Raw genomic sequence first — 12,289 nt, 5'->3', positions numbered from 1 at the left:
ATCATCAGTGTGGTTTTAGGCGTAATAGATTGACTACTGATCAGATATTTTGTATTCGACAGATAATGGAGAAAAAATGGGAGTATAAGGGTACAGTGCATCAATTCTTCATAATTTCAAAAAGGCACATGACTCGGTTATGAGAGAAGTTTTATACAACTTTCATATTGAATTTGGTATTCTCAAGAATCTAGTTCGATTAATTAAAATGTGTCTCAGTGAAACATACAGCAGAATCTGTATAGGTCAGTTTCTGTCAGATACGTTTTCATTTCACTGTGGGCTAAAGCAAGGAGATCCATATCACCTTTACTTCTTAACTTTGCTCTAGATTATGCAATTAGGAAAGTTCAGGATAACAGAGAGGGTTTGGAATTGAATGGGTTACATCAGCTTCTTGTCTATGAGGATGACGTGAATATGTTAGGAGAAAATCCACAAACAATTAGGAAAAACAGGGAATTTTACTTGAAGCAAGTAAAGACATAGGTTTCGAAGCAAATCCCGAAAAGACAAAGTATGTGATTATGTCTCGTGACCAGAATATTGTACGAAATGGAAATATAAAAATTGGAAACTTACCCTGTGAAGAGGTGGAAAAATTCAAATACCTGGGAGCAACAGTAACAAATATAAATGATACTCGAGAGGAAATTAAACACAGAATAAATATGGGAAATGCCTGTTATTATTCGGTTGAGAAGCTTTTATCATCCAGTCTGCTGTCAAAAAATCTGAAAGTTAGAATTTATAAAACAGTTATATTACCGGTTGATCTTTATGGTTGCGAAACTTGGACTCCCACTTTGAAAGAGGAACATAGGTTAAGGGTATTTGAGAATAAGGTGCTTAGGAAAATATTTGGGGCTAAGAGGGATGAAGTAACAGGAGAATGGGGAAAGTTACATAACACAGAAGTGCACACATTATATTCATCTGATATAATTAAGAACACTAAATCCATACAATTGAGATGAGCAGGGCACGTAGCGTGTATGGCGAATCCAGAAATGCATATAGAGTGTTTGTTGGGAGGCCGGAAGGAAAAGAGCTTTGGGTAGGCCGAGACGTAGATGGGAAGGTAATATTAAAATGGATTTGAGGGAGGAGGGATACTATGGTAGAGACTGGATTAATCTTGCTCAGAATAGGGACCAATGGCAGGCTTATGTGAGGGCAGCAGTGAACCTTCGTGTTCCTTAAAAGCCAGTAAGTATTATTTATTAAGGAATGTATTTGAAAGAGCATGATATTGTGAACATGAGTTCCAGCAATGAAATAAAAGAGACAGAACATGAAAAATTTAACAAGTTTATGTGTTATGAGGGAAACGCTTCATTACTGCACAGTGAACTGCCAGAATTTTGAATTTTGAAAAAAAAAAAAAAATTAAGTCGTAAAAATATTTATTTTTTATATAGCAGAATGATAGTGTTTTACATTTACCAATTTTTTCATTATTGTATAAGATAAAGTAATGGAGAAAAAAGAAATGTTGAATATTTCCAAAAATGTTACTCCTGTAAGCTGTATCTATCTCCTTAAACAGAAATAAGTTTCATCTGTCATAATAAAAAGAGAAGGATGGACAATACCGTCATGGCCAGATTCCAGCATCCACCGTCAGAAATTTACTGGGGCAGCTGGATCCCGTTGTATTAACTGATGAACTACTGACACTTTGTAAGAATGAAAGTGTAGCATTTTCAGTCCCTGTAATGCCAAATTTTGTGAAATAGCACACTCTTACGCCAATCGGCGTCAAGATATCCTCGGGATGATTTCAAATAATTAATAGCAAAGGAATGCATTTCTGCATTTCCTTGTCTTAAATACAAAACTACTAAATAAACTAATTAAGTAAATTAAGAAGACTAACTAAAAGTAGCAAACCGTCTCATCATATATTTTATACATACATTATGAAACAACGTACTTTCTTGACGTTATCAACAATAGGGCCTACTCTTTTTTAAGTAAAAAATAAAACATTTCTACGTTATTAATTTCAATCTACCTCTGTAACGTCTCTTATCAGGCTCACAAAAGCTGAAGCACTTTCGAACAAACGACAGACTCACACACTCATATAACATAGTTATTCATCCAAGAACAAAATTAGGAAGGAGAAATGATGAGGGGAAGATATTATGGATGACAGAATGACGACATAACAAATACAGAGCAATTCGAAATAATTTGACTTTATTGAAAATCCGCAATGATTCAATGCATGTACAGTATGTAAGAAACTTTTAAAGAGTCACATAACATAGCTATATAGATATTGTAATTGTACACGTCATTAACAACTGAAAAATTGTTTACCTATACAGACTTCTATATTGTTTCATTCAGGCGTAACAAGAATGTACATCAATTGTTTACCTATACAGACTTCTATATTGTTTCATTCAGGCGTAACAAGAATGTACATCAAAACGTCCTAATGCTACTAGAGAACAGTCAGGTAGTGTTGAGGGCCATCAGAGCCTGGCTCCTTCCTTACGAATTCAAACATAATTGCGGAGCGAAATAGACACCAAGACGAGCTGAGTCATGCCAGTCGGCATGGTTTGAAGTTTGTTACCGAGTTGTCTGTTATTCATTACTGTGTTGAAAATGTCACCATTATGCGTTTGGTTTAGAAACTGTTGGTGAGTTGATGTATTTCTCAGTCCATGTCAAAATCACAAATCTGCGCAAGTTATAATGTTCATTGTTAGAAATGCTCACGACATTAAGTATATTCTACAACAAAGAGCTTTCATGTATGATAATGTTAAAAAGAACTCGTGCAGAAGTGGTATGGAAAATTGCAATAAAATATTGTGACAATCGTGTTTCCGTCGACTTGTTAGCCCAGGAAAAGAGTCAATTAACGATAAAAATCGTTACCAGATATACAGTTCTAAAGGAAATGAAATATATATATCGAAAAAAAATGTGTGTTTCAGCTTGATCATTATACAGACAATTAAACATTTCACAACGAACTGCCGAAAAAAAAAAAATTAGGAATAAAAAATTACAAAGGTCCACGAATTGATACCATGCAGACACACAAGTAAATTCCGAATTTGTTACTGCACGGTGGGAAGTGTTGCTGACAGTGTAATGGAGCCTATATGAATAGAAGCATGGATAGAATTACAAGGCCACGCCATTAAAAAAAATTAACAGATACTGGAGAGCAGAAAACATCCTGCTTCTGCATGAAGGCTCACTTGATGATGAGAAGCTTGGTGAGTAGTTTGTTTCAATGTACACAGTGCAATACTACTTATTTTGAAGGCATATCGATGCAGCAAAATGTCAAATTAATATGAAGACCTTTGTTCCAACAAGTGAAAGATATTGAATGCGAGGAATGATCCTTTAGCAAAATTCTACTGCACACATTGCTTTCCGATCACTAGGTCTTGTTACAGAGATTTCCCATAGAGTTAAGGATCGCATTAGCACATACGTCAGGTGCATTTTCGCGGCAGCAATGAAAGATTCAGCACAGACATAGAACAATATGACGTCACCACGTTACTACCAGCTCTTTTCTTGCAGTGCAATGATCTCTGTTATATAAGATAATCATTAGTTGTTTTAACTCGATGGCTGTTTGTACTTCTAATATTTGGAAGGAAATGTACAAATTTAATAGTTTAGCATAAAATAATATCCTACAAACGCTGATATGGAGATATGATCAATTGTTGATTTCGTCTTTGTCCTATTCAACAAATAAAACTTGAAGAAAAACTGCTTTTGAAATCATGACTTACTATCAATGAAAATTATTAAAATTGAGTCATTTTATCGCACTATCAATTTCAAGGAACAGACTTAGAAATAGTCAGAAAACCACAATGACTTTCTACTTACACAAAGAACAATTAACTACATTGAATTACAGAAAACATTGCAACATCTAATGCTGGTTTAAGTGAACAATGAAGGAAAGTATTAACCAACAGAGCAAAGTGGTCTGCGTTTCCAAATACTTCAGGATATTTGAGAGGTACATGAAAACAAGGAACAACAGTAAGAAATACAGTGATTAGCGTGTTACCAATACTACTTGAAACATATCGGGCATGTTTTCACACGATAATACTGATGAATATTCCGGTTGTGAAGAAGTAGGCCTATTCATTATATACATTCCATTAAAACGTTTGTTGTACCAAGGACAGACCAGTAAACATTTCTCTCTTATCATTTGACCTAGGAATTACAAGACAAACCGAGTTTAAAGAAAAATTTCTTCTCCATATTAGTAACACTACAGAATGAGACTACGTGATGCAATTTGACAAACAGAAGATTGATAACCAACACCAGTGGTATAAACAAAATAATACACGTGTACCAGTAGGAGACCTTTCCACAATCCAACGCCAAGCAAATCTCTTAAATCAAATTATCGTGTGACTTTAGAAAACCAACAATACTTTACGTGGTTAACTTGATACTCTATCAGGAATATTATTTGTCCCCCTCACTGTATGACAGGTAATATGACGACATTTCGACCTCAGGGACTTGATTATATTGCAGCTCATTTGTTACAGCACTGGAAAATCACGGCTATTGGGAAACACAACAGAATTCCAGTAACAAGACAGCATATCGAAAAACCTGGATATCCTAATCCAATAATAATGTTATTGATGATAATGATAATAATAATAATAATAATAATAATAATAATAATAATAATAATAAAAATTAAAATTCAAGAAGACACGTTGTGCTGAAATCGTCATTGGCATGAATGTGAATATGCTGGGTACTCCAATATCTATACTGGCTTCCATGTACATTACTGCCTCTGCTCTAAAAAAAATCTGCACATACAACGCGTACGAACAGTGTCTCACCAGTCTGGCGGTGAATATGGGCACTTACCTTACAGAACTTTTTTTTTCTATATGAAACACCACTGAATGCTTCCAAACCCGATTGCAGTTATTAATGGCTCTTCAGGGTATTAGGCAACGAAAAACCCTTCACACGCATACCGCATCCAAATGACAGCAGATATGGCAGCTCATTCTCCTGGGATGAAATAATTTGCTTAAGAATAGCATTTGAATGTTTCTATGCAATATGTATCAGTACATGTTGTTTTATGCTTTCCCTATTCAAGAAGGACTTGTCACAAACATCGCATCTGAACATTTTCTCTCCTGTATGCTTGCGTTCATGAACCCTTAGGCTATTGGAATACTTGAAGCATTTTTCACAAAACTTGCATGTGAAGGGTTTCTGAGCAGTGTGCATCCGTGCGTGCCTCTTTAGATCACTTGACGTAAAGAAGCATTTTCCACAAACTTGGCATTTAAATGGTTTATCACCAGTATGCTGGCGAGCATGGCAATTTAGACTACTCCGATGCGTGAAGCACTTTCCACATATATCACATTTGAATGGCTTATCACCAGTATGCTGGCGTGTATGACTTCTTAGACTAGCGGCCTCCGAGAAGCTCTTTCCACAGATATCACATTTGAATGGCTTCTCACCGGTATGCTTGCGATTATGCCTTTTTAGAGCCGAAGATTCTGTGAAGCACTTTCCACATACTTCACATTTGAATAATTTTCTATCAGTAAGCTGTTGTTCATGTTTCTCTTGGGTAAATTTTATGAAAGAAGACTTTCCAGTCACATTACTTATAATTGGTCTCTCACCGGTATGAACGCTCTGATGTCTTTTTAAATAAAACGGATCAGAGAAGCACTTGCCACAAACATCGCATTTGAATAGTTTCTCACTATTATGCAGGCTTTCATGCCTTCTTTGCGTTGTCAAATGAGAGAATGACTTTCCACAAACGTTGCATTTGAATGGTCTCTCACCGGTGTGAATGCGACCATGGGTTCTTAGAGTGCTATACTCCGAGAAACATTTTCCACAAATATTGCATTTAAATGGTTTCTCACCAGTATGCTGGCGTCCGTGTCTTTTTAGAGAATTTGATTGGAAAAAACTATTACCACAAATATTGCACTTGAAGGGTTTCTCACCATGACGCGTTTCATGATTTTTCAGATGTCTACTATCCAAGAAGCACTTTCCGCAAACGTTGCATTTGAACGGTCTCTCACCTGTGTGTATGCGGTAATGGATCTTTAGGGTAGTACGATGCGAAAGGCATTTTCCACATATATTGCATTTGAATGGTTTCTCACCACTATGCTGCTTTTCATGAGTTTTGAGGTGTTTTGACTGCGAGAAGCACTTTCCGCAAACATTGCACTTGAATCCTTTCTTATCTTCATGATCCCGCAAAATGTTTGCCGACCAAACACAATGCTTAGCAGGCTGATAAGCAGAAGTGTACTCTTCATGTTCAAATCCTTTGCTATACGTTGACACAGTATGATGATGGGGATCTGCAAAACTGTCATAAAACATACAATTACTTTCTTACTAATAAAGAAAAACCTCTTATACAAGACTTAAAAAATTGCGTAGTTACAAAGGTTACCAGATTATAGGTTTTTCGCGCATTATTATGTTCCTTTATATTCTGGAATTTGAATGTTTTCTACTTTTTCTCTAAAATATGTTTTTTTTAACATGGAGTCTACTAGACCTATATGCAGAGATTTATTTCTAAAATGCTATGAAGTTTAAGTGGTCAGATGTAAGAAAAAAGTGTTCTGTTGAGTTCATACATGCTGAACTACAAGTATTTCTCAACTTCAATCCGTCAGGCAGGAAAAATGGCAGAGATTAAAAATTATACATCATTTCAGGTTGCCAAATAGTTTGTCAACAATGCTTCAAATTTTCCTATGTATTAATGGTTTGACAACATTTTTACTGAAAATATATATGTAGGCCAATCATAGAAGTTCTTTCTGTAAGTCCATTTCATAAAGTGATATGTTTATAATAGTTAAGAGTTTTAATGACCTTACAAGACCCATCTATACACAAAGCCAAAGCATTGGATCGGGAAGACTATAATTAACTGTCAAGCGGAGGCCTACGATACAAAAGCACGTGTCTGTGTTATTGTCGAATTTCAATGGAAAAGAATGTTATAACAAGTGTGAGTCGATGAAATTATTATCGCGGTCCTACCAAATGTTCATTGTTTATGTATTATAAACTAAGTGCGTATTGGCGATAAAAGCAAGGCAAGAAATGAAAATAAAATGGTTGCAATCTTTGAAAATTTTTATAGTTAATGATGACAAAGTCACTGACTATTCTTTTGGATATTAAATATTCTATAAACTACATTTTTATAGTCTTACGTGTGGTTTGTGATGTATCAGAATTCTAGCCTAATTCTTGGGTTTCGCCTACTACATATATCAATAAAGTTACGTCGTTGATTTTCAAGTTCATTGGAAAAGCTGTTTTGTGATCCCATAAATATTGGAGTTCTGTTGAAGATTCGGAATGCCTGCTATACATCAGAACTACCTATAATTTGTAGATGCATACACTCGCTTTCGAAGTTTGCGTATTAATATTATTTTTTTGTAATAAATTAGTTATAAGCATGTTTCTTTTCACATAGTATTTACAGGATTTAAAATTTACTAATTTTACGCTAATTGGTACATATGTAATAGATAATGTGTTTTGTTACGAATTATGTTAAATGTGTGAATTTGCATTTTTCATAGATTTTTATACCTTGCCTAACTGTATTTACATCTTCATACTTTATTATATGTCATTAGTTTCCTCTGTGCATATTTTATTTTATTCCCATAACTTACTTTCTTAGCTCGTTTTCTGTAGATATATTTATTTAAATTTATATTTTAAAAAGATTATAACAAATAATTTAGGATAAGAGTATTGTTATGGTGACTGGCTAGGTTCAAACTAAAACTCGCTTTCTGGACATCTGAAATATTTAATTATAGAAATGCACGACAGATAATCACATGAAATTAAAATATATATGATATCCTAGACCTTTTCACGTCAGAGGTGAAACAACATAAAGCGGCAATTTACTAGCTACATAATGGTTAATAGATTTGAACATGGTATTGCGAAAGTAAGTCATTATTTTATTTATTTTTGGTGCAAGTAACATTTCTTTAAGTATTTATTTATTTCCCTTGTATCATCAGTAAAAAACACGTAAGATTTTAATTTTTTTAAGTTATAAGCAGCTGTATGCAAGTACTTACAAGGTATTCTGAAACTTAAATAAAATACCATTCGGATTCTGTAATAAATTACGTACATCATTACACTGAATCTTGATCATATGCACTTATTTTTGTATAAATTAATGTCGAAAATGTACACGTGACAACGAAACCAAAGCACTAAAACGTCAAACGTCATGCCTTATTTCGCCCCCATATGCCTCCACTCAGCATTGGCAAATCTATCAATGCTCTGGCTTGTAACTGAAGATATGCTCCGTTGGCATTAGTTCTACTTTCAAGTGCTAAAGGTTAGTGTAATCTATCTAGTGTTGTATACCTAAATTACCCGAAACAGTGTAGCATATAGTGCATTATCGATGGTTCTGGTCAGGATTATCATATTATATGCCATGATGCCAGCAATTTACTTCTGTAAGCTGTACATTCCTTGTTGATCGTTGATTGGGAGAACATGGTAATCAGTGAAAAGCTTAAATTTCCATTGTAGATGTATAGTTCAGCACTTAAACGAAAATGTGCAAGCAGCCTGCTAAGCTTGCTGTTCGTTTATGCATAAGAATGTTTTGTGTCACACCGTTAAAAATGAAAAATGAAAATAAAATGTGCTGCCTACTCGTAAAATAGAAATTTCATTGCATTCTCTGATTCAATTTTATATACCATATTCCAAATATAAGTACTGCTAGCGTGACATCCTCCATTGTTAAAACTAAGCATTGTTTCAATGTTGTATTAATTGCAATATGTTTCTGTGATCAAAATAAGCACATTAACACATAATTTATCAGATTTATAAATGAAACATAAATCATGTAGACACAGGTTAATCGATTAATCAACCAGTTAAGAGAATTTTAACTTATTTCAAACAGAGCTTATAAGTTTGACCGAAAAGGCATTTTATAATAATTATATATGCTGTAAAGAACACTCGTTTATTTCAAATATTTCAAATGTGATTCATATTTATTACTGATTATATTAAGAATCAATTGCCAGTGGTGACCTGCACTAAAAGAGTGAAGAAGAAACAAAAAGAGAAACGATCCTAGCTTATACTTATTTACTGCCATCTCTTTGCTCCAGGCAAACACGTCATTATGTTAACAATATTTCACAAGACGTTTATTCATTATTTCTGTTTCCTTAACAGAGGATATAAGCATCGATGCTCTAGAAATGATGAACTGGAAGTAGCAACTTCAGTAGACGTAGATCCTTCTTGGAAAGGAAGAATATGTTTAAGATTGTATTGGAGACTACTTGTGCTTCCAATGTATCTAAAAAAAAAAAAAAAAAAAATTCCAAATTCCTTACAACATATGTTTCCCCATCATTCATCTTTCCACAATAGTTTAATTTAAATCTGAATCTTTAACCTAGTTATCCACGCAATGGTACACAAGTCATATTTTTGTAACTAAAGTTCACCAATATACAAAACTGACTACATTGATCTATGAATAACCAGCAATCACATACAATCTTTGAAAGTGAACTGATTATCTAGAATCACCAAAAGCTGGTATTTGACAGTTTCATAAACGACTAATGGACAAACTCAGTTCCATGTGGACGAAACAGGCATATTCAATTCTAAGAAATACCATTACTAAAATCAATAACCTTCTTCCCCTTATAAACTTCAGTTAGTTATTTTGGCAAAGAACAACATATCCGTATATAAAATACAATACACGGTACGTCCTTCCATAGTTCGCGGAAGTACACACTGTCGCCTAAGCAGAGTTCTCATAGAAAAAAACTATTAAGGAGAGATTTGTGCGTAGACGTAATACAGTATTACTGCTTTCAGCTTTCTAAATCAAGAAGATCAGAACCTGTCAATCACAGCTTAAGACTGCCAAACCAAATGATATACTTACAGATTTTGTGCTACAAAAGTTTACAAGACAGTTATCGTTTCCTTCATGGTACACACAACACGATATTTTTTAATCGGTTCGATTAATTGATTAAAAAATATTATTCAGATTTTAAAATCAACCAATTAGATCGAAAGCTCTAATTATTTTTTAATACAATAGAAACAATTTTTAGTAGTTTCGATAACTTCCTAGCATATATTAATTCATAATTCGGAATAAGCAACTTCTAGAAGTTAGAGATAACAGCAAATAATGCATAAAATATAGGTAAAACTGAACATCACAGATATATTCCTGATATTATTATCGTAACTATAAGTATAATATCATCTTTGGAGACTAACAATATGATAGATTCGACAAAATATTTAGAGACTGTAATAGCAGCACAATGAAGTAGAAGATAATTTAGTGTTGGTAATTTGGCAAGTGTGCACCAGATACAATTTGCGAAGTAGAAGGCAAAAAAAAAAAAAAAAGGAGGAAAAGCTGAGTAGAGGACGATGGAATACAAAGATAACAAATGAAGATTAAAGAACCAGCATCAACAGTGGCAGTATTAGTAGTGATGTTGGTGGTAGTGATGTTAGCAATAGTGGTGGTATTAATATATAATATAACTTTTGTCTTTCAATATCAAAATATCTTGAATTTTTCTTATCAATAAGAAACACGTACTGCTACATCTATCTATCTTTATACATCGACACTCCCAATCTTCAGGCTTGTCGATCTCGTGTGTTTCCATACTGAATTGCTCTCATAAAGTCTTCCTTCTTCTATAAATTCCACGATCAATCATTCCTGTATTGCCCAGGTGCTTCCCATTCGTCGATCGCACTTGGCCTTTTTTCCAAGTAGTTGTTAGTGTATGGCCAAACCATCCCATGCCATAAAACATCGCAAATTAATGTTATAAGTGATAATATTAAGGACACTCACTTATCAGTCAGGATCTCATTCTCCTCTCGCATAACTTCCACTTTCAGATCATCCTTTACTGTGTCTAGGCCACACAATTCTTCCTAAAACATAAACAAGAAATAGAACAGAAATATGGCACAACTTTACACTCATAATAAATCGATTTTTGTATCATGCACTTACTAATAAATCCTACGAAGTACAAGTAGAAATTTCAGTAAGAGAAGACAGGTCTTGGAGCTTTTATTTTATAGGATTTTCTGTTTTAAACGTCCTACAATTTTAACTTGCATTGCAAAAGTGATGTCTTAGCTAATACACCTACTGCAATATCCAATAACAAACGACCTCAACTTCAAAATGTTCAAGGATTTTCTTGTTTCACTACAATATAGAAGGCTCCAATAAATGTAGCCTATATACATTTTCACAAATGTATATAGCATGGACTCTCAGGGCCGTATTCTTAGACATTCTTAACGCGGACTTTCGGTGGATGATCAGCGAACTAAGTTTTTTCGTATTCATAAATCAGTGTCAGCTATATGACATATGAATCCTGTTTAGCACGCTCGTAGCCCGATCTAGCAAAATGTCTATGAATAGCACCCTCAAAGTTTAATTAAGTGCAGCGGAAACATGTTTTGTCACATTCTATTAAACGATAATGCCAGTTCCATAAATGTCATAGCTAACAATGCAACTGGCAGGACAGTAAACACAAAAATATGGCTGTATGTTTGTCATTCAGGGAAAAAGTACAAGAGGAGGTGAAACTTGCAAGCAAAATGATTGGTCTAACAAAACAATTCAAGCTGAATGGTAGAGAGAACCACTATTATTATGTGCACTGGAGTCCAGAAAATCCACCCATTCTTGTAGATAAGTGAATTTCTGGGTCTCAATGTGGCAAGGAATGTAATTGAATCACTATTTTTGAAGAACAGTTACTGGCATTGTCTACCTCGATATGGTTCATATATCCATTTTATCTGCCATTCGTGCACTCTATGGGAATGAGCAATTTTATTATCAACAAGTTGGCACAACACCACATTATCACCAAGACCATACCAGGTCAATGTAAAGAACGAAGAGGTTATGTTGAATAAGTTCCAAGCTCACCTGATTTAACTGCACTCAACTTTCATTTGTGAGGGACCCTGAAGGATGTGGTGTACAACAGAAAACCAGCTATATTAGAGGAGCCACATGAAGAAACTGAAGTGCCGTGTGGAATCATCACAAGGGAGACATTGATTAATGCTGCACATGGGACAGTTCATCGAATCCAAAAATGTCTCTCGATGCTAATGGGGAGCATTT

The 12,289-nt window shown here is 34.4% G+C and overlaps 1 protein-coding gene across 2 annotated transcripts in view; it reads right to left on the bottom strand.

Moving 5' to 3' along the window:
- Positions 1-2,385: 2,385 nt before the first annotated feature.
- The window catches only part of LOC138693287 (oocyte zinc finger protein XlCOF6-like), a 51,074-nt gene continuing 41,170 nt past the window's right edge, over positions 2,386-12,289 (bottom strand). For both annotated transcript variants that reach the window (XM_069817148.1, XM_069817146.1), the window contains exons 4-5: positions 10,982-11,064; positions 2,386-6,403 (exon numbers count right to left, since the gene is read on the bottom strand). In XM_069817148.1, coding sequence (XP_069673249.1) covers positions 5,098-6,403; positions 10,982-11,064 — 1,389 coding nt within the window. In that variant the 3' untranslated portion in view covers positions 2,386-5,097. The remainder of the gene's footprint in view (positions 6,404-10,981; positions 11,065-12,289) is intronic.

Source organism: Periplaneta americana, chromosome 17 (genome assembly GCF_040183065.1).
Source record: "Periplaneta americana isolate PAMFEO1 chromosome 17, P.americana_PAMFEO1_priV1, whole genome shotgun sequence".
Taxonomy (NCBI): Eukaryota; Metazoa; Arthropoda; class Insecta; order Blattodea; family Blattidae; genus Periplaneta; species Periplaneta americana.
This window is presented reverse-complemented; position numbering and strand designations above follow the sequence as displayed.